Source organism: Hylobates moloch, unplaced genomic scaffold (genome assembly GCF_009828535.3).
Source record: "Hylobates moloch isolate HMO894 unplaced genomic scaffold, HMol_V3 SCAFFOLD_2, whole genome shotgun sequence".
Taxonomy (NCBI): Eukaryota; Metazoa; Chordata; class Mammalia; order Primates; family Hylobatidae; genus Hylobates; species Hylobates moloch.
In genome coordinates this window covers 128,076,025-128,099,182 of record NW_026652277.1, presented here as the reverse complement: position 1 = coordinate 128,099,182, position 23,158 = coordinate 128,076,025, and the positions used below count along the sequence as shown (strand labels likewise).

At 38.9% G+C, this 23,158-nt stretch overlaps 1 protein-coding gene across 5 annotated transcripts in view; it reads left to right on the top strand.

Annotated features, from left to right (window-relative positions):
- Positions 1-23,158, top strand: part of METTL24 (methyltransferase like 24) — a 117,836-nt gene that overhangs the window by 56,174 nt on the left and 38,504 nt on the right. For all 5 annotated transcript variants that reach the window (XM_032156539.2, XM_058435475.1, XM_058435474.1 and 2 more), the window contains one exon: positions 9,764-9,992. In XM_032156539.2, coding sequence (XP_032012430.1) covers positions 9,764-9,992 — 229 coding nt within the window. The remainder of the gene's footprint in view (positions 1-9,763; positions 9,993-23,158) is intronic.

Sequence of the window (23,158 nt, the reverse complement as noted above, 5' to 3'; positions counted from 1 at the left end):
ATACCCTTTCTTCCAGTTGATCGCATCTGCTACTGAGGCTTCTGCAATCTTCACGTAGTTCTCGAAACTTGGCTTTCAGCTCCATCAGCTCCTTTAAGCCCTTCTCTCCATTAGTTATTCTAGTTATCCATCCTTCTAATTTTTTTTCAAAGTTTTTAACTTCTTTGCTATTGTTTTGAATTTCCTCCCGTAGCTCAGAGTAGTTTGATCGTCTGAAGCCTTCTTCTCTCAACTCATCAAAGTCATCCTCCATCCAGCTTTGTTCCGTTGCTGGTGAGGAACTGCGTTCCTTTGGAGGAGGAGAGGTGCTCTGTTTTTTAGAGTTTCCAGTTTTTCTGCTCTGTTTTTTCCCCATCTTTGTGGTTTTATCTACTTTTTGTCTTTGATGGTGGTGATGTACAGATGGGTTTTTGGTGTGGATGTCCTTTCTGTTTGTTAGTTTTCCTTCTACCAGACAGGACCCTCAGCTGCAGGTCTGTTGGAGTTTACTAGAGGTCCACTCCAGACCCTGTTTGGCTGGGTGTCAGCAGCGGTGGCTGCAGAACAGCGGATTTTCGTGAGACCACAAATTCAGCTGTCTGATAGTTCGTCTGAAAGTTTTGTCTCAGAGGAGTACCCGGTTGAATGAGGTGTCAGTCTGTCCCTACTGGGGGGGTCCCTCCCCGTTAGGCTGCTCAGGGGTGAGGGACCCACTTTAGGAGGCAGTCTGTCCGTTCTCAGATCTCCAGCTGCGTGCTGGGAGAACCACTACTCTCTTCAAAGCTGTCAGTCAGACAGGGACATTTAAGTCTGTGGAGGTTCTTGCTGAGTTTTTGTTTGTCTGTGCCCTGCCCCCAGAGGTGGAGCCTACAGAGGCAGGCAGGCCTCCTTGAGCTGTGGTGGGCTCCACCCAGTTCGAGCTTCCTGGCTGCTTTGTTTACCTAAGCAAGCCAGGGCAATGGCGGGCGCCCCTCCCCCAGCCTCGCTGCCGCCTTGCAGCTTGATCTCAGACTGCTGTGCTAGCAATCAGCGAGACTCCGTGGGCATAGGACCCTCTGAGCCAGGTGCGGGACACAATCTCCTAGTGTGCCGTTTTCCAGGCCCTTTGGAAAAGCGCAGTATTAGGATGAGACTGACCTGATATTCCAGGTGCCATCTGTTTCCCCTTTCTTTGACTAGGAAAGGGAACTCCCTGACCCCTTGCGCTTCCCGAGTGAGGCAATGCCTCGCCCTGCTTCGGCTCGCGTACAGTGCGCTTCACCGACTGTCCTGCACCCGCTGTTAGGCACTCCCTAGTGAGATGAAACCAGTACCTCAAGCAGAAATGCAGAAATCACCCGTCTTCTGTGTCGCTGGGGCTGGGAGCTGGAGACCGGAGCTGTTCCTATTCGGCCATCTTGGCTCCACTATTTGTTTTTTTTACCTTTTAAAAAATGCTTGTTAAGATATATTTCACATGCCATACAATTCATCCACTTAAAATATACAGTTCTATGGCTCTTTTAGTCACTATAGTCAATTTTAGAACATTTTCATTACCCCAAAAAAGAAGCCTCTGTACCCAGTAGCAGTCACTCTCAATTTCCCTCCAACCCTCTTCCCTCCATCCTCAGTCCCCCATCCTTAGGCAATCACTATTCTACTTTCTGTTTGTGTAGATTCACCCATTCTGGACATTTCACATAAATAAAAGCATATAATATGTGGTGTTTTGTGACTGGCTTCTTTCACTTAGCATAATATTTTCAAGGTTCAGCCACATTGCAGCATGTATCAGTACTTCATCCCCTTTTATGGCTGAATAATATTCCATTGTATGAATTTTGGTATGGTTATATCACATTTTATTTATTCATTCATTGATTGATAGACATTTGGGTTGTTTCCACTTTTTAGTGTTTATGAATAATGTTGCTATGAACATTCCTGTACAAGTTTTTATGTGGACATATGTTTTCATTTCTCTTGGCTATATACCATTTTGCATTCCCACCAGTAATCAATGAGGTTTCCAATTTCTCCATATCCTTGCCTACACTTATTATTGTTGATCATTCTGATTATAGCCATCTTAGCGGATGTGAAGTAGTATCTCACTGTGGTTTTGATTTGCATTTCCCTACTGACTAATGATCTTGAGCATCTTTTCATGTGCTTATGTTCTGAGTTTTTTGTTCATGGAGAACATCAAAGCCCACTCACTTTAATACTTTCAGGAATATTTTTAAAAGAATAATCAAGGGCCTGAAACAGTGCCACAACCCACCCCTTCTGCCCTTCAGCAGTGTTAAAGGGCATGGGACTGCGGTACCACTTGCAGCTTGTCCAAAGAGTACCTTTGTACAATTTGGGAAAGGGCACCCCTCCCTCAAGAACTTTTACTACTAGAAAATCATTTCTTATGGTGATTATGATGGGAATGACATCTCCCAGAGTTGTTCAGTGCACAGTCCACACAACTGCCTGCAGGGATCCTAGTTGTTTTTCTCTAAGACATCAGAGAAAGAGGATCAAGATGGCTCCACTATTATTCTATCACCTTTGAAAATTTAGCCCTATAAATCTCCCCCTTCCTATTTCTTCAACAGCTCTCAGATTTAATGGTCCTTCTATGTTGAAAAGTTTGTAGTTACTTCTAACCCCAGCATTAATATGTGCAGAACAATATTGTCAGGATGAATTACATAATTTTGTTTCTTCCTGATAGAGAGGGAGAGTTTGCAGTCTTAATTCAAAGGTATATAGCTTTGAATATACATGTTAACTGCTTAATTATTTCAGAAATGGGTTGTAGCAGGAATTACTCATTGTCCCTCAATATTTATTCGTCCCTTCTTTTTTGGTAACAGAACTCCCTGAGATTAGCAGGGCGCATGGCCACCTTTCTGATGGCTGTATTTCCTAGCCTTCCATGTAGCTGTAAATGGCCATATGAATAGCTTTAAGCAGTGAGCTGCAAATGAAAGTGGTGTGTGCAACTTCTAGGCCACTTCCCCAAGAAGACAGGATGAGACTATCACTTCCCCTTTTACCTTTCCCCCTTTTACCTTTCCTCATGGCCAAGATACAGACAGGTTGGCAAAAAAACGGACTAGTGGTCTTAGACCTTGAGATGGAAGCCATATGATCTATACCTCTTGCCTCATTAAATAAACATTAAATAAAATATTTCTGTCAAGCAAAATTTTCTATAATGTATTCTCCTTCTAGTTAAATAACAGCAGAACATGATTTCCTTATAGACTAAATACATTTTTGCTATAAATAATGGTTGTCTTTTTATTATAATTATTTGTTCAAAAATCTTTCTTCATTACTACTTTGTGAACCTCTTCAGATCAAGGACCATGTTTAATTTATCCATTTGCCCCTGGTGTCCAGTGTAGTGCCTTGCACATGTAAAATGCTCTATAAATATTTGTTTATGAACATGAATAAGTCAGTGAAATATAGCTCACCACAGGCAACATTTGGATACTGAATATTGTACTGTGTGTTCTGAGAATTCCAGACCCTGCCTCATAGTTTTATTTCACTTAGGGCAGCATTTTTTAGGTCTGTAATCATTCATCTATTCAGCACTGGGGATTTAGAAATGAGCAAGATTGACATAGCCCTTTTCCTCATGGAGCGTTGCTGTCTGGTAACTGACAGTTCCCTAGACCTGAGATCACAGATATCCCTTCCATGATCCTGTGTCTTGTGCTCATCAGCAACGAGGTGGTGTATAGAGAGCACGTGCTCTGGACCTACCTGGATTGGATTTGACTCCTGGTTTACCGCTTTGGGTTTGTAACACCTGTGTATATTATATTTACTCCTCCTCTTGCTTTTTCCATGACCACAAACTTGACCAATTTCAACTACGCTTGAAGAAGTGCTATTTCAAATAAATGAAAGTAAGAATTTTATATATCAATTAAATGAATATAGTTTATTACATTCCAACGTGGTACATGTTTATATATTGATTATAGTAAAAGTATAACATAAATTAATCCAAAAATTACAAATTACAAATAGTTTTATGTTATCTAATGTATTATATAAAAGTTTCCCACTATTTAATGCCTAACTTATATGTGTATGTGTGTGCTTATGATATTTATAATAGAGAAACACTTGTATATATGTAGAAAATTTCTGGAAAGAGATATAAAAAACTGCTAAACATGATCATCTCTGGAAATTAATGGCTAAAATTTCTAGTGGTAAAAAACTCTTTCCTTTTTTTTAGTTTTATTTTATTTAAATAATATTTATTTATTTATTTTATTATACTTTCAGTTCTGGGACACATGTGCAGAAAATGCAGGTTTGTTACATAGGTATACATGTGTGATGGTGGTTTGCTGCACCCATCAACCCGTCATCTACATTAGGTATTTCTCCTAAAGCTATCCCTCCCCTTGCCCCCCACCCCCTAACAGGCCCTGTTGTGTGATGTTTCCCTCCCTGTGCCCATATGTTCTCGTTGTTCAGCTCCCACTTATGAGTGAGAACATGTGGTGTTTGGTTTTCTGTTCCTGTGTTAGTTTGCTGAGAATGATGGTTTCCAGCTTCATCCATATCCCTGCAAAGGAAATGAACTCATCCTTTTTAATGGCTGCATAGTATTCCACATTGGATATGTGCCACATTTTCTTTATCCAGTCTAACATTGTGGGCATTTGGGTTGGTTCCAAGTCTTTGCTATTGTGAATAGTGCTGCAATAAACATATGTGTGCATGATCCTTTGGGTATCTACCCAGTAATGGGATTGCTGGGTCAAATGGTATTTCTAGTTCTAGATCCTTGAGGAATCGCCACACTGTCTTCCACAATGGTTGAACTAATTTACACTCCCACCAACAGTGTAAAAGCGTTCCTATTTCTCCACATCCTCTCCAGCATCTGTTGTTTCCTGACTTTTAAATGATCACCATTCTAACTGGCATGAGATGGCCTCTCATTGTGGTTTTGATTTGCATTTCTCTGATGACCAGTGATGATGAGATTTTTTTCATGTTTGTTGGCCACATAAATGTCTTCTTTTGAAAAGCATCTGTTCATATTCTTTGCCCAATATTTGATGGAATTGTTTTTTTCTTGTAAATTTGTTTAAGTTCCTTGTAGATTCTAGATATTAGCCCTTTGTCAGATGGATAGATTGCAAAATTTTTTTCCCATTCTGTAGGTTGCCTGTTCACTCTGATGATACTTTCTTTTGCTGTGCAGAAGCTCTTTAATTTAATTCGATCCTATTTGTCAATTTTGGCTTTTGTTGCCATTGCTTTTGGTGTTTTAGTCATGAAGTCTTTGCCCATGCCTATGTCCTGAATGGTATTACCTAGGTTTTCTTCTAGGGTTTTTTTGGTTTTAGGTCTTACATTTAAATCTTTAATCCATCTTGAGTTAATTTTAATTAATGCTTCCTTTAGGAGCTCTTGTAAGGCAGGCCTGGTGGAGACAAAATACCTCAGCATTTCCTTGTCTGTAAAGGATTTTATTCTCCTTCACTTATGAAGCTTAGTTTGGCTGGACATGAAATTCTGGGTTAAAATTATTTTCTTTAAAAATGTTGAATATTGGCCCCCACTCTCTTCTAGCTTGTAGGGTTTCTGCAGAGAGAGATCTGCTGTTAATCTGATGGGCTTCCCTTTGTGGGTAACCTGACCTTTCTCTCTGGCTGCCCTTAACATTTTTTTCTTTTGTTTCAACCTTGGTGAATCTGATGATTATGTGTCTTGGTGTTGCTCTTCTCAAAGAGTATGTTTGTGGTGTTCTCTGTATTTTATGAATTTGAATGTTAGCCTGTCTTGCTATGTTGGGGAAGTTCTCCTGGATAATATCCTGAAGTGTGTTCCATTCTGCCCGTCACTTTCAGGTACACCAATCAAATGTAGGTCTGGTCTTTTCACATAGTCCCATATTTCTTGGAGGCTTTGTTCGTTCCTTTTCATTCTTTTTTCTCTAATCGTATCTTCACATTTTATTTCATTAAGTTGATCTTCAATCTCTGATATCCTTTCTTCCACTTGATTGATTTGGCTATTGATATTTGTGTATGGTTCATGAAGTTCTCTTGCTGTGTTTTTCAGCTCCATTAGGTCATTCACATTCTTCTCTAAACTAGTTATTTTAGTTAGCAATTCTTCTAACCTTTTATCAAGGTTTTTAGCTTCCTTGCATTGGGTTAGAACATGCTCCTTTAGCTCAGAGGAGTTTGTTATTACCCACCTTCTGAAGCCTACTTCTGTCAATTTGTCAAATTCATTCTCTATCCAGTTGTGTTCCCTTGTTGGCGAGGAGTTGTGATCCTTTGGAGGAGAAGAGGTGTTCTGGTTTTTGAAATTTTCAGCCTTTTTGAGCTGGTTTTTCCTCATCTTCATGGATTTATCTACCTTTGGTCTTTGCTGTTGGTGGCCTTCAGATGGAGTTTTTGCCCGGTCTTCCTTTTTTTGATGTTGATTCTATTGCTTTCTATTTGTTAGTTTTTTTTTCTAACAGTCAGGCCCCTCTTCTGCAGGTCTGCTGGAGTTTGCTGAGGGTGCACTCCAGACCCTGTCTGCCTGGGTATCACCAGCAAAGGTTGCAGAACAGCAAAGATTACTGCCTACTCCTTCCTCTGGAAGCTTTGTCCCAGAGGGGCACCTGCCAGATACCAGCTGGAGCTCTCCTGTATGAGGTGTCTATCGACCCCTGCTGGGAGGTATCACCCCGTCAGGAGGCATGGGGGTCAGGTACCCACTTGCAGAGGCAGTCTGTTCCTTAGCAGAGCTCGAGTGTTGTGCTGGGAGATCCACTGCCGTCTTCAGAGCCAGCAGGCAGGAACGTTTAAGTCTGCTGAATCTGCACCCGCAGCCACCCCTTCCCCCACATGCTCTGACCCAGGGAGATTGAAGCTTTATCTATAAGCCCCTGACTCGGGTTGCTGCATTTCTTTCAGAGATGCCCTGCCCAGAGAGGAGGAATCTAGAGAGGCAGTCTGGCTACAGCAGCTTTGAGGCGCTGTGGTGGGCTCTGCCCAGTCCAAACTTCCCAGAGGCTTTGTTTACACTGTGAGGGGAAAACTGCCTACTTAAGCCTCAGTAATGGCAGACGCCCCTCCCCTCACCAAGCTCAAGTATCCCAGGTCAACTTCAGACTGCTGTGCTAGCAGTGAGAATTTCAAGCCAGTGGATCTTAGCTTGCTGGGCTCCTTGGGGGTGGGATCCACTGAGCTAGACCACTTGGCTCCCTGGCTTCAGCCCCTTTTCCAGGGGAGTGAATGGTTCTCTCTTGCTAGTGTTCCAGGCACCACTGGGGTATGAAAAAAAAAACTCCTGCAGCTAGCTCAGTGTCTGCCCAAACGGCTGCCCAGTTTTGTGCTTGAAACCCAGGGCCCTGGTGGCATAGGCACCAGAGGGAATCTCCTGGTCTGTGGGTTACGAAGACCAGGGGAAAAGTGTAGTATCTGGGCTGGAATGCACCATCCCTCATGGCATGGTCCCTCATGGCTTCCCTTGACTAGGGGAGGGAGTTCCCTGACCCCTTGTGCTTCCTGGATGAGGCAACGCCCCACCCTGCTTCTGCTTGCCCTCCATGGGATGCACCCACTCTCTAACCAGTCCCAGTGAGATGAGCTGGGTACCTCAGTTGGAAATGCAGAAATTGCAAAACTGGGGTAGAGACTTCAGTGGTCTGAGCTGTGCGGATTCAATAGGAGGTAGAAAATAGGGAACAGGATCTGTTAGGTGGAAGAAATGGAAGTGCTTGTGAGAGGAGTGCTGAATTTTCTCCAGGCAAAAAGGTTGAAAAAGCTATGGCTGAGGGACATCAGAGGGCTGATTTACCATGGGATGCAGTGGGAAAAAGAGCAGTGTAGTTGGGTGAAGGGTAAGGAAGAGGCAAATAAGACTATAATCACCCCTCAGTACCCGTGGAGGTTGGTTGCAGGACCACTGCAAAGACCAAAATTTAGGATGCTCAAGTCCTGGATATAAAATGGTGTAGTATTTGTGTATAACCTATGCACATCCTCCTGCATAATTTAAATCATTTCTAGATTATTTATAATACCTAATACAATGTAAATGCCATGTAATAGTGGTTATACTGTATTGATTTTTATTTTTACTATTTTTAATGTTGTATTATTTTTTTATTTTTGTTTTTTCGAATATTTTCAATCTGCAATTGGTTGAATTTGTGGATCAGATCTATGGATACAGAGGGCTGCCTGTATTAAGAATGTCTAGGTGGGGTGCCATGGCTCATGCCTGTAATCCCAGCACTTTGGGAGGCCGAGGAGGGTGGATCACCTGAGGTCAGGAGTTCGAGACCAGCCTGGGCAACATAGTGAAACCCCGTCTCTACTAAAAATACAAAAGTTAGCCAGGCATGGTGGGGCACACCTGTAATCCCAGCTACTCAGCAGGCTGAGGCAGGAGAATTGCTTGAACCCCGGTGGCAGAGGTTGCAGTGAGCTGAGATCACGCCACTGTACTCCAGCAGTGGGTGACAGAGCTAGATTCCATCTAAAAAAAAAAAAAGCATGTCTAGGTGGATGATCTCTGAACTGAAGACTTATTTTAGTTAATTAAAATAAGGTAAATAATTATTATCCACTGAACTTGTGTATTTCCAGATTATGCAATAGTCAGTCATCCCTCCGTATGGGGTTGGCGGTTGGTTCTAGGCCACCCTCTCCCCACCGACGGATACCAAAATCCACGAACTATCAAGTCTGGCTGTGGAACTCACAGATAGAAAACATTGGCCCTTCATATCAGTAGGCTCCTGCATCCCATCAATGCTGTATTTCTGATCCATGTTGGTTGAATTTGTGGATGTGGAACCCACAGCTATGGAGGGCTGACTATATTTATTGAAAAAAATCCACTTACGAAATACTTGTAGAATCTATGAGAATGAAGTGTTTCTGCACTGGGTTTAGGTTCGGCCAAGTAGTGTAGCTACTCTGTGGGATTTTGGTATCCTAAATCATGTATAAGTACAGTATTGGGGCAGAGAAGCCATAATCACCATTAAAAAAATCATTCTCAGTTAATTTCATGCTTTTCATTAAAACTGGCACTTTAATCAAAGTGCCGATCCTTGCACCATTAAACAGGGAATATTTCTGAGTCAATTCAACATTTGTAAGTTTATAATTTTCCATATGATGTGCTACCTATTGAGTACTTAAGTACAATTAATTCATAATTTCTTCCCCTTTTGATGTGAATTTAGGTGAGGAAACCTTCTGCTTCTTGAGTTTTGGATGCAGTACAATCACATATATTTGCCTTTTTTCTTATCTGCACTATTTAAAAATATATTACATTTCTAAGAAAACAGCTGTTGTCTTTAAGTCAAATTGCATACACAGCACTGTGGCCATTAGAATGGAGACAAATTACCTCATTAGTAGAACATGCACTCCTAAAGAGAACTAATCCTGGGGCTTATATTTGTGGACACATTCTGAGAAAATCTAAGACTACTGGATAGTCTTTTTTGTTTCATTGCTACTGTGATTTACATCACTTAAAAAAAAAACAATTTAATGATGTGCCTACATGTTTGAGTATGTGATTCTCTGGTCTTTGTCTAGCAGATAATTTATCTTTTATCCAGAAGCTTTGAGCAATAATGCTTTTTTGTGAAAGAAAGTTTATTGAATGTTACATTAGCCATGGGTTAAAACAGGAGAAGGCTTGATGTAACTAAGAACCTTGGCCTTGGAACTGTTATCTTGTCAGTCCAACACTTTGCTTCATTGCATTTTTTGTTGTTGATTTCCGTCCTCTTTCTTTATAGGCTAGGAAGTGATGATACCCATTTTGAGGTTAGCATGGCCAACAACGGATGTGAAGTGCATCGTTTTGATCCTAGTATCAAGTCAGCTCACATTCTGGAGAGTCAGCACCTTTGGTATCACCGCTTGTCCATTGACTGGCGGGATCCCCATCCAGCTGTTGCTGCCCAAAAACCACATAGCAACACCAGAAAACTGGGAAGCATTTTGAATGAATTTGGACATCACAAGGTGAGGTTTTTCCTCTGATTTTATACTTGAATAAAGTGAACAAACCCATCAGCTTTTTAAAATGTAAACCAAGAATAGCAACATTGACATTGGATAGCTGAAGGTCTAATTTTAATCTCACTAATCACCCAACATTATTTATAGAGTCAACTCTAGACATAAAGTGTTGGCAGGGATAGAGATATTTAAATTGATGTGAAGATTTTAGTTGCTGTTGAGTAATGTTAATGGTCTTGTCCAAGACTAGGCAAGAAGACTAAGAAACTTACTTCTGGCACAGGCTGAAGAATACCATTTTCATTTGGCAACTGACTTACACTTTCCGGAAAGAGCAAACTACTTATGCTGACCTCAAATACAAAAAAAAATCGGGGTTATGTTTACTACGATATTGCTTGTGTATCATGTTTCTCACTGTTGTGACATGTTTCTCACTATTTTGAACCTCTAGGCTCTACACAGAAAATATATATAGCTTTGATTAAGATTTACTTTATAAAATTGAATGTACATTATGTACATTACAAATTATATAATTCTATCAAAGGATGTCAAATCTCTGCAAACATTTTATTATGAATGGACAGCAAAAAAGAAACAATCTTTGAACTGTGTTCTTTGAAAGCAATTTTTAGTGTAGTATACCCGAGCTAACTGTATTCTGTAGGCAGATACTAGAGAATTTCTCCGGAGTGCAATTGGCTTGTGTTTGATCTTCAGCCTTTCTTGGGTTTGGCTATTTTGGCCTGTGTTCCCAGCCAGAGATGCCATGTGATTTAGAACAGGTCAGAATGGGTGTTTCTATTTGAGAAACAGTGTGCATGAGACTCAATTTTAAACTTGAGTTGGCTTCTTGATTTTCAATAAGTAGCTTTTCCCTGCATTGCTGTTCCTCCTCCTCCTCTTCCCCTCTTCCTCCCTTTTCTCTGGCTCCTTTCTTCATCTTCCTCTTCCTTGTCCCTCCTCCCCCTCTTCTTCTTCCTCCTCCTCCTCCTTCATCCTTTAAACAACCTTTAGATAGCCCATGCTTCTTCAAGAACAACTTCGAAGAGTTTGCGTGTTCTTTTAACACGCAATTACCTATTAATTTGTATTTTGCTTTGCCACCAAGGGTAACTGGTGGCATTTAATAGTCAGGAGGCTTAGTGAGACACATATAGGATTTTTGGGTAAAATCTCAGAAGAGAACTCCTTTTTACATGCTGTTAATGTTTTTCATATGTGTGGGAAGAAGCAGAAGCATTTTTCAGAACTTTATTTAGGGTTTTGTTTTTTTCTTTTTTGCCGCTTGTTACCTTTGTAGATCTGTTTTTTGCAGCTGAAAATTACAGGCCTAATTCTCTAATATATCAACTTTAGATTATTCAAAGAGCTAACTACTTACTCTTTGTGTTCAGTTAGGAGTCTTGCTGTTCCTCCGTTATGCTCTTTACATCCTAGCCCTCTCCAGCACCACTCTTCAAAGAAAAGACTGAGTAGGAGAAAAAGAGAAACTCAATGCCATTTTGCTTATTTTTTTCCCCAATAATACTTTAGCAAAAGATTTGGTAAAGGTGAGGATAAAATAAGACTCTGAAAAAGTGATCTGCGGATATAATTTATCTAATTTTAGATAACAAGGTATGTACCTGAACTGTGTTTGTTTAGCCCCACGGGAGCTGCAGTGGGCCAACCTTTATGCTAAGGATAAAGCATAAGGCCTTTTGCAATGCTGCTCCTGAGATAGCAGAAATATTTACAATGATGCCTAGAAAGGAGAAATGCTTATGTTTCTAAGGTTACTTATTTTTTTAAAAAAATATTTACAATGAAAGTGATCTGGCACAGAATTATCAGGAATGCATTTGCTCCTTTTTTTTTTTTAATTCCTTGTTGAAGAATTTAAAAGATACTGATATTCTTCCATAGAGATTTTCTTTTAGTGAATGCTTTAAAACAAAAACAAAACTAAACCCATCAGCGAGTGATTGCTTTCCTTAGGAAAATGCTTCTAGGAGCTATGCGGGGCTAGATAAATGGAAACCTTGTTTGTGTCATGTAGCAAGCACAGTCTGTTTTCATTTTTCTGCATGTACAGACAGTGGTAAATAGGATGTGGCTGTGACAGGGGAAGCAAATAGTAAAAAACACGCTAACAAATGTCAGCGTTTCTGCCTTCACACCTTCACTCGTTTATTCTGAAAGTGAGTGTAGAAATCAAAGCGTTTTTAGCTGTTTTATTTCAGAACTTTAAAATATCTCATATAGTTTTGTAGTAATTTCCCTATTCTGCTGTTAGTTTTCCTATTCTGTATATCCATACCTAGATTCCAGACACTCAAGTAAAAATACGGGCAAAAATGAAAGCAGTATTCTGAGATAGTGACAGAAAAATGCATATGACTTTTAGACTGCTTTTAAAACTCTTTGGTAATTTTAACTTCAAACTATAAATCAAAAGCCTGTTCTAAAGCATCAGGCTGGAGCAGCTGCATCAGCAAAACCATGTGGACCAGAAGCCCAGTCTGTCAGGGAATAATATCACTTGGATCCAGCATTATGTGAAATGATTAACTGTCTACTCTTTGCAGAAGTGGTTATTGTTAACCAAGCATACAGTTTTTTCAGAATGCAACTATAAATGTTGAATCTGAAGTTTCTGCTCATATTAATCATAATGTATAGTTTTTTCCTAAAGTCTTTCTTACTTTAGACTTTGTTACATTCAGAGTATCCTCAATGATCCGAGCTAGTTAATGAGGAATTATAACTATTATTTTTGGTCTTAACCATACCGCGGATAACTCTGAATAACAGAGCTGCCTGAGGGTTTCCCTATGTAAGCTCATTAATCTAGGTTTGAAGCATGGTCCTCTTATTGGCTTTTGGCGTTGGGCGAGTCATTTAACCTCTCTGGCACTCAATTTGATTGTCAGTTAAATGAGGACAATGATACTTTCTAAATTGTGGGGTTTTTTTTGAGAAGTAGGTCTGAGAACATAGTGTGAAAGTCTCCAGCAGAATGCCTGGTGTGAATTAGTCACTAAACTGTTTTCAGTAAACTCAAAGGGTTTTTATTAACAATTTTAGTACATTTTATAGAAAACCAACCCTTCCTTCCTTCCTTCCTTCCTTCCTTCCTTCCTTCCTTCCTTCCTTCCTTCCTTGCTTCTTTCCTTCCTTTCTTTTCTTTCCCGGGGAAAATATATCAGACATTTCTCTGGAAGTTGCTAACCACCTAGTTCCACTCAAGAGTTTTTAATGAGAGCTTTGTGTGAAACTGAAAGGCAATTGGTCCTTCAGACTTGGTTGTAGAGAACTATTGTTTGCTGCCCCCGGGTGCTGAACAGCCTTGTGGGTGATTGTATAGAAAGTAAATACTGTGCTGTATAGAAATTAAATAAACTGCTGAGAATTAATTGCGATTCATGCCACACAGAACAGATGTAGACCTTGGGGCTGGGGCCCTCTGGTCAGACGCCCTGGGGCAGCTGGCCTCCCTGCCTGTCAGCTCAGGGAGCTGTGTCTTCCTTCACCTACACTTGTCACCACCCAGGCCAAGGCTCAGTGTCCACTTGAACCCTCACAGGACTACTAGTTTCTGCCTCCCTTGGCTGGGAGCTCACCATTGATTCCAGAACATCAGTTTTGTTGTGTGGTCACTATGATTACATTTGAGAGAATATGGGCTTTGAAATTAAATTACACAGGTGGGGCAACATAGCAAGATCCCATCTCTACAAAAGATTTAAAAAATTAGCTGGGCATAAGATTTAAAAAATTAGCTGGGCGTGGTGGCATGTGCCTGTAGTCCCAGCTACTGGGGAGGCTGACATGGGAGGACTGATTGAGTCCAGGAGGTGGAGGCTGCAGTGAGCCATGATTGTTCCACTGTACTCTGGCCTGGGTGACAGAGCCAGACCCCTCTCTCAAAAAAAAAAAAGAAAGAAAGAAAAAAAAAGAAAAGCAATTAAAGACTCGCTTTTTGTTTTTCTCTTTACTTATCAAATTGGTAAATATAAACAAGATATTGATACTGCCCTGTGTTGTAATGCTTGTTGGGAATAATACACTTTGCTGCTGGAAATGGAAAATAATATACTCTTTCAGGAAGAAAATTTGACCATGTGTGTATGGTGTGTCAGTTTTTATTTCTAGAAATATTTTTTGCCTTAATTCTGTTTTATCTGGTGTTAGTTGTGTCATACTAGCTCTCCTTTGATAAGTATTTATGTGAAATAACATTCTAGATTCTTTTATTTCCATTATTTTGATATAGTTTTAGTTTATGTATGGCTTATAAGAGCAGTGTATTCAATATATGCCTGGATTGTATTTTTAAACCCAACGTGATAATGTCTTTAAATAGGTGTGTTTAATGCTTTTATATTTATATTTATTGGGATTACTGGCATATTGGGACTGACTTCTACTCTTTTAAATTTGGCCTTTGGTTTTCTGCACTTTTCCCCCCTCTTCTTGCTAAAGCTTATATTTCTATTCTTCATGGTTACTTTTAGATTTAAAAAGTGTATAATTAACTATAAAATTTTAATACATATAAAATTTTTCAGTATTTCTATATTCCTTCTAAACATGATAAAGATCATAAAAAGTTAACTACCCATTGAACCTGGGTGCCTACATTATTATTATCTGGAGTTTTACATATTTTTATTTTCAAAAAGTTTCAAATGCTAATGTTGCTGGAATATAATGAACCCTGACATATTTTTCACTGGGATTCACCATTTGTTAGTATTTTGCCACATTTGCTTTCTCTCTCTCACTCTCACCATACACTTATCTCTGCAACATAAAAAAATAAAAAATGCAATAGAAAGCAATGGATGAGTACTTTCATAATAAATCTATCTGTATATGTGAGTTTAATCCATTTGTATTTATTGTTTTTGCTGATATATTTGAATTAATTGCTTCTTACTTTAGTGTATCTCAGTCCAAGAGCTGACATCATAATTGATGTGGAAACAGTGGAAATATCCTTATTAAAGTTGGGGAAAAATAAGGATTTTTATCATCACCATTAAAAAAAGATTAGAGCTCTTAAAAAAAAAACTTCACATTTTGAGATAGATTCACATGCACTTGTAAGAAACGATACAGAGATTGCAGATACAGAACATTTCTAGCACTACAAGGATCATGTTTCCCTTTTATAAAAACACCTACCTTCTTCCCCTTACCTCCTTCCCTAACCCCTGGTAACCACTAATCTGTTTTCCATTTCTATAATTTTGTCATTTTTAAGAATGTTTATAAACGGAATCATACAGTGTGTAATCACCATTGTTATTTAATATAGTTCTTAAGATAACAGCTAATACAATAAGAAAAAAATTTAAGAGTATAAATTAAGAAAGAGGTAAAAATTTTATTATTTACAGATATTATTATTATTGAAGGTCATATTATTTGAAGACAATATGATGGTATACAGGAAAACTCAAGATAATCTAATGAAAAATTATCAAACAATAAGAAAATTTAATGAGTTGTCTGAGTACAGTATACAAAAAAATTTTAGCTACACTTTTGTGAATAAAAACCAGTTAGAATATAAAAAGGAAGCAAAGTTTATTTACAAAAGCAACAAAAATAAAGCTAAAGATAAACTTAATGAGACATGTGCAAGGTCTACAAGAAGAAAACTTAGCCACTCCAAGACTTAAAGGAAAACTTGAACGAATTCAAAGGCATAGTACATGCTTCGATGTAAATGCTCACCATCGTAATGATGAACTCTTTCTTATGTTAATCTACTGATTTAACATGTTCCCAATAAAATTGCCAATAGGATTTTTTTTTCAGAACTAAAGAAGCTGATTCTAGAGTTCATATTGAATTAACAAGCAGAAATAACCAATCAAATTCTGATAAAGGAGTAATAAAGGTGGTTAACTAACCCTATGGGATAATAAAGCTTCTTATACAACTATAATAATAAAAATGGTACTATTGCATGAACAGGTAAACAGATTAATGGACAGATTTTAAAACTCCAGAAATAAATCCACATACCTCCAGAGTTGATATATGATAAAGGCACTATCTCAAATCATAGAGAAAAGATGGATGTGTCAGTAAAATTATGGATATTTATTTTAAAAATGTTTTTTGAGCTTTATTTGATGTCTTTTGCCAAAAAATTTAAACCAATAAAGTTTTTTTAAAGACCATAAAAATATTAGAAAGAAAACTATGGGGATTTAAAAAAAAATCCTGGAGTTAGGAAGTCACAAAAGAAAAGAATAATTAATTTGATTATGTACAAAATTTCCACGTGGTAAAACTACCAAAAACAAAATTAAAAGACAAATGACAAACTGCGAAAATACTGACAATTCATTTTATAAGCAGAGAGTTAATTTCACCAGATAGAAGGGCTTCAACAAATCATTAAGAAAAAGATCCACAACTTGATAGAAAATTGGATGAAGAAATAGCTGATGAAAAACAGTTCACAGAAAAGGAGATTCAGATGGCTTATATGAAAAAATATTAAAACTTGGACATATTAAGAGAAAGGCAAATAAAACTATAGTTAGATACAATGTTTTCATCAGATTATCAAAGATAAAAAGTCGCAGGAATATAAATTGCCACAGCCTTTCTGCAGGGCAGTTTGGCAATATCTATCACATTGCAAATGCAAATCCAGCAATTCTACTTCTGTGAGTTTGCCCCACAGTCATATCCCATATGTGAGAATTGATATATGAATAAAGTTACTGTTTTTTGCAGCATTGTTTGTAATAGCAAAGGGTAGAAAACAATCTGCATAGCCACCATTGTGGAAGTAGTTAAATGAAGAATTGTGTATCTTTTCATGGACAACTTACAAAGCCACTTTAAAAAAAGGCAAAGCGAATTTTTATGTACTGACATGGAAAAATTTCTGGGATACATTTTTAAGAAAGCGAATGTACAATGCAAAGCAATTGCTAAACAGTTTTGAAAACAAAGAACAAAGTTAGAGAGCTTACGCTACTTGATTTTAAGACAATGTAAGGGATAGCAATCAAGGTAGTCTGGTACTGACATAAAGATAGACGTATAGATCAATGGAACAACAAGAGAATTTGGAGATGGAAACACATATATACATTATCCTTAGCAAACTAACACAGGAACAGAAAACCAAATACTACATGTTGTCACTTTTAAGTGGGAGCTAAATGCTGAGAACACATGGACCCATAGAGGGGAACAACAGACAGTGGGGCCTATCAGAGGGTGGAGGGTAGGAGGAGGGAGAGGATCAGAAAAATAACTAATGGGTTCTAGGCTTAATACCGGGTGATGAAGTAATCTGTACAACAAACCCTCATGGTACAGGTTTATCTATATAACAAACCTGCACATGTACTCCTCAAAGGAAAATAGAAGTTTTAAAAAAAATCTGCAATGAAGAAAAAAAAGAGAAACACATGTATAATTAATTGATTTTTATAAAGGCATCAACATAATTCAATGGGAAAAATTATAGTCTTTTCAACAAATGGTGCTGGAACAACTGGTTATCTGTATGGGAAAAAAGTAAAACCTGACCTGAATCTCACATCATCATGAAAATTATTTTGAAGTGGAACATAGACCTAAACATAAAAGCTAAAATTATAAAACTTCTAGAAGAAAACATAGGAGAAAATCTTTACAACCTTGACATAGGCAAACATTTTTTAGACAGTATATTTCTTAGCATAAGCCATAAAAAATTTTTAAAAAGATAAATTGGACCTTATCAAGATCAAAACTCTCTGCTCATCAAAAGACATTGTGAAGAACATAAAAACCAGAAGAAAATATTCATCACAAATATATCAGAAAAGGACTTGTATCCAGAATACATAAATAACTCTCACAACCACAGATAAGGAGACAAACAATTCAATTAACAAACAAAAGAGTTAAACTGGCACCCCACCAAACAAGATATACAGATGGCAAAAACACATGTGAAAAGATGCTGAATATGATTAGTTATTAGGGTAATGAAAGTTAAAGCCACAATGAGATATCACTTCATAACTACCAAAATGGCTAAAATTTGAAAGATTGATGTTACTAAGTGATGGTGAGGATATGGAGTAACTGGAAAGCTCAAACATTTGTAGTGGGAATGCAACCTCTCAGGAAAAGAGGTTGGCAATTTCTTAAGTTAAACATATATTTACCAATTGATCCAGTAAACCTGTTCCTAGATATTTACCCAAGATAACTGAAAACATATCTCTGCACAAAGGCTTGTAACTGAAAGTGTGTAGAAGCTATATTCATGATAACCTCAACTGGAAACAACTCAAATGTCTGTAATATGTGAATGGGTAGAGAAGTTATGGTATGAATATATCTCTTAAATATACCATATACCTACCACACATCCATATAGGAAGCCCACCATTTCCTGCCTGCCATCCTGCTCACCACCCTGTGTTCATTCATGGAGATGTTCATCTTGGTTTTGAGCCCTGCTGTGTCCTTTTTGTTTCTTTTTCTCTCTCTCTCCCGCTCAAATAGTTCTCCCTATTTTTGCTTTGTGTTTGGCTTGGGGGAAGGGGGCGCATCTCACCTTCATATTTTTCTTTAAATCAACTTTAAATGGAGTCACCTTTCTTACTTAGAATTATCTGAACAAATAATGTCCATAGACTTGTGAGCCAGTTGTCCTAGGTTGGTTTGTTAATACATTTTTAAAGTACCTAACAAATGAAAGATTTTGAAACGTTGCCTCCAAATCATATTCTACACCATTATTTCTCAAATGTAATGTATACGTGGACCACCTTGGGAATGTAATTAACATGCAAGTAATGATTCCAGAGGTCTGGGGTAAGACCTGAGGTTCTGTATTTCTAGTAAGCTCCAAGATGATGCTGATAGTGCTGGCTGGGGAGCTGTACTTTGAGTAACAAGGCATGTACCACACTTGGAGAAACAGGACCAGAGGAGAAACACATTGCCCATGACTATGGCTTCATAGTCACGGGCAGTGCTGAGACTTGAACGCAGTCCCTGCAGAGCACAAGCACTGGGCTACTCTGTGCCCTGTTGGTGTCTTCTGCCCTCAGCCTGAGACCCTGGTGTGAAGGACAGACACTGTCATAGTTTCATTGTTTTTATTCCCATCAGCCTATCGTATCTGATTTCTGTACTAGCTGTTGTACCAGAACACATTTTTTCTCAGGAGGGAAGCTCCTTTATAAAAGTGTTCCCTGCTTGTCTGCCACAGCAGGTCAAGGTCCAGGCACCCCTGAGTCTTAGATAATGATTTATCCTCGAGCTGGAGCCTTGCTTCTCAGTTCTGTGTTCTTAAGTGAGCTGTGTGCCTCACAGGCAGAGACCCTTTATTGTACAGATTCCCATTCCAAGTACCTAGCAGGCACTCTGGAACTATACAGGATACATGTTGGCCTTTTTCTCCAGCACCTTCTTAAACAAAATGTACAAGGCATGAAAATTTGAATACCTTATCTTTGGGCACAGTCTACCCTAGAGTTAACCAGCAGCAGCCTTGAGCCTCCAGAGACCTTAGATCCTGATGTTTCAAAATGCTTGGGCAGGAAACCTTACGGAAAACCAGATATGCTGCGGTAAAGGTGGAAGTCCAGGTGATTCTTTCAGGTCCCAGGGCAATTTCTATCTAAATTTGTTTAAATTCCTTTTTCAAAGAGAGGTGTCTATCTTTCTGTATATTTGAAGGCAATTTCATCGTGCAGAATTGTGATTTAATCAGGAAGGTGCTGTGTTTCTGTGAAATAAGCCAGTGGCAATTTAGCAGTAATGAGTCATCCACGGTGCTGAACTGCAATTTGAAATGCAGAGACATCTTTTGGTCTCCGTCAATCTGCAGTGGACCCTAAGGACAAACCATCTTGGGAAAATGAGTCAAGAACTTCCAAACTCAACATTTAGGAAATGTTTTTTGTTTTTGTTTTTGCCAAAATTCACCCATAAAGGTGAGATTTGAGGTGTAGCAAAATGTCTTGGCTCTTCTGAATATTTTTCAAACCATTCAGTGTTTAACTAACATGGAGCTGCAATAGAGTAGAAAGCCCGTCTGATGAGAGAATTAACTACATCTGGCTTTAGCTGTTGTGTTAGAGTTCTCCAGAGGGACAGAACCAATGGAATAGATACATATATATAAAGGGAAGCTTATTAAGTATTAACTCACAAGATCACAAGGTCCCACTATAGGCTGTCTGTAGGCTGAGGAGCAAGGAGAGCCAGTCTGAGTTTCAAAACTGAAGAACTTGGAGTCTGATGTTCAAGGGCAGGAAGCATCCGGCTAGGCCAGTCTCTCCTTTTCACGTTTTTCTTCCTGCTTACATTCTAGCTGTGCTGGCAGCTGATTGTGCCCACTCGGATTAAGGGTGGGTCTGCCTTTCCCAGCCCACTGACTCAAATGTTAATCTCCTTTGGCAGCACCCTCCCAGACACACCCAGGATCAATTCAATATTGAGTTGACATTCAGTATTAACCATCACAGCTGTGGTTGGTGTTTTCTTTGAGGTGTTCTACCTTCCATTTTCCCTGGGCAGAAGCCATGACTGGCAAGGTTTGTATGTACACGGTGTTCTGGAATCTGGAGACCACTCCCAGCTGTAAGACTGTGTGGGGCTTAGACTCTCATGTTAGAATGGGGGACCCTGGACAACAAACCAAAACAGTATCAACAACACACTACAAGCAAAGAATTCAACCACAAAGGGAGCTTGATTAAAATGTCACCCAGGCAGGACCAACCCCAGAGATTGTGATTTAGTTGTTCTGGGATGGAGCCCAGGAGCCTGCATTTTTAACCAACCCCACCCATCTCTAACCCAGGTAATGTGAAGATCATCCCTTTGAGGAACTTCTGTGTGTGGAAAGGACTTAAATGGCTCAGCCTTCCCTTTGCAAATCCCTCACGCTCTTTTGTGCATAAAGCCCTTGAAGAAGGAAGGGGGTCAGGAGCCTGGCTGTCAGCTTCTGCAGCATCCCCCCTGTCTCCCCACCAAGTCGCTGAGTTCCCCATTCCTCAGCTTCCCCTATTGTAAGGTGCATGATATGAACCCTTGCCACTGGAGAATGTTGTGGAAGCAAATGAGCACGTGTTAGTGAGAGAAAGGAGCAAGGAATTTTCATGAGACCAGATTTGTGACTTTATGGAGAATGACGACTGACTATGGCTTCTTCGAGATTTTTCAAAGGGCCCAGTATTATTACAAAAGAGGAAGATTTCACATATGGAAGGAATCAGCCCCCAGGGAGCTGGCATTTTTCTTTGTTGCTGTGTACAAGGAGTGGACGTACTTGTCTGAGAATCTTGCCATTTTCAAGAAGTTTGGGGAATGAGAACCAAGTGCCTCTTGAGGGAGCAGAGGGCTGTAAACCCATGTAGTTACCTGCATTGCCCTTTGTGTGACTTCCTTTCCTAAAAGAGACGATGGGTCTGTAGAGGAATGTTATGTTCAGTGAGCACAGCTCAGATTTGCAAGGTCATGCCACTCTGCAATTCCTTTATGAGTGTTAAAAAAAAAAAAGCTAATGCCTTTTGACAGGAAGAGCATGAGAACCTGCTATCATATTAGTGAATTATCTGAGGGAATGTGTATTCCTGAGCAAATCCTTCTAGGTCACACCCATGCTGGCCATTTCTGCCTTGGGAGCTCAGCAGTGCCAGTTTTCATATGTGCCCAAGCATAACAGACACACCCATGAAACAGGCTCCAGGTGCTTGGGAAAAGGCGGTCATAGTTTCATTCAGAGGTAAAACCAGATTTATTTTCCAGCCAGTGAAAATATCAGGAAAGGAAGGTTTCATTTCCCCCTTTTTAGTTAAAAACATAAGGACCTTTAAAAAAACACAAATTTCCTAGCATGGAGTGGCATTCAACAGTTTTGCAATTAAAATGATAATGAAACATTTCTTACAAGAACTTCTGTTTAAAATCAGCATGATGGGTTCACAGCACACTATTAGAAGGAATTATGTAAAGCAGCCTCTCTGTTCCCAGTTTTATTTTAAGATTTAATGTATTCCAGATTCTGCAGGAAAAAACCACCCATGTGACAAGCCTGCTAACAGATGTCAATTTAGTTTTATAGCACATGCCTGCACTTCAGAGTCAGAAAATGGAGATTATTCTTTTTGCCTGCTGTTGATTACATGACACAGCTTCATAACACTATGCCCCAGAGGCCAGCTGATTAATAACCTGTGGGCCAGCAAGTCATCCTTGCTTCAATGTGTCTTCTGCAGTGTTAAGTGTAAGCTTTCCTTCACATTACCCTTTTGGATTAAGAGAGGTGCTGGAAAGAGCAAAAGTGACAGAAAATGGATTTTTTTTTGTTTTAATGTCATCTAGCTCAGAAGACAGATTATACTGTAGTATAAGTAGCAGAAGAGAAATAAGATTAAAAAAATTATTGACTAGACAGTACCAGATTTATACTAAAATTTTTTTGTGGTGTTGGTGGGTAAAACAGTAAAACAAAGTAATTCTACATGATAAATATTATGTCAAATTCAACCATAATAAGAAACCTTAACTTCTTCATATTTACAGGGATCATTTCCCTATGTTCCCATGATCTAGTAATTATCAGCTTATATGTATATTGCATTTCTGTTCACATCCCCATCCATCTTTCCCTCCATCTGTCTGTCTGTTCATCTATTCATCCATCCAATAAATATTTATTAAGCATCTTCTATGTGCAAGGTCCTGTGCTTAAATAATAGATGTGGAAGGATAAGGAAGTCTCTTTTTAATTTTTAAAAATTTTAATTGAGGTAAAAATATACTTACCATAAAATTTATCAAAGTAACCATTTTCAAGTGTACAGTTCGGTAGTGTTAAGTACATTCACGCTGTTGTGCATTCAATCTCCAGAACTTTTTCATTTTGCAAAACAGAAATCCTGTACCCATTAAACAATAACTCCCCTTGCCCCACTCCTACCTGGTAACCTCTAATCTACTTCCTATCTCTATGAATTTGCCTAATCTAGGTACCTCGTGTAAGTGGAACCACACATTATTTTGTCGTTTTGTGTGTAGTTTATTTCACTTAGCATAATGTTTTCAAGGTTCATTGGGGTTGTAGCATGTGCCAGAACTCCCTTCCTTTTTAAGGCTAAATAATGTTCCATTGTATTAGGTTAGTACAAAAGTAA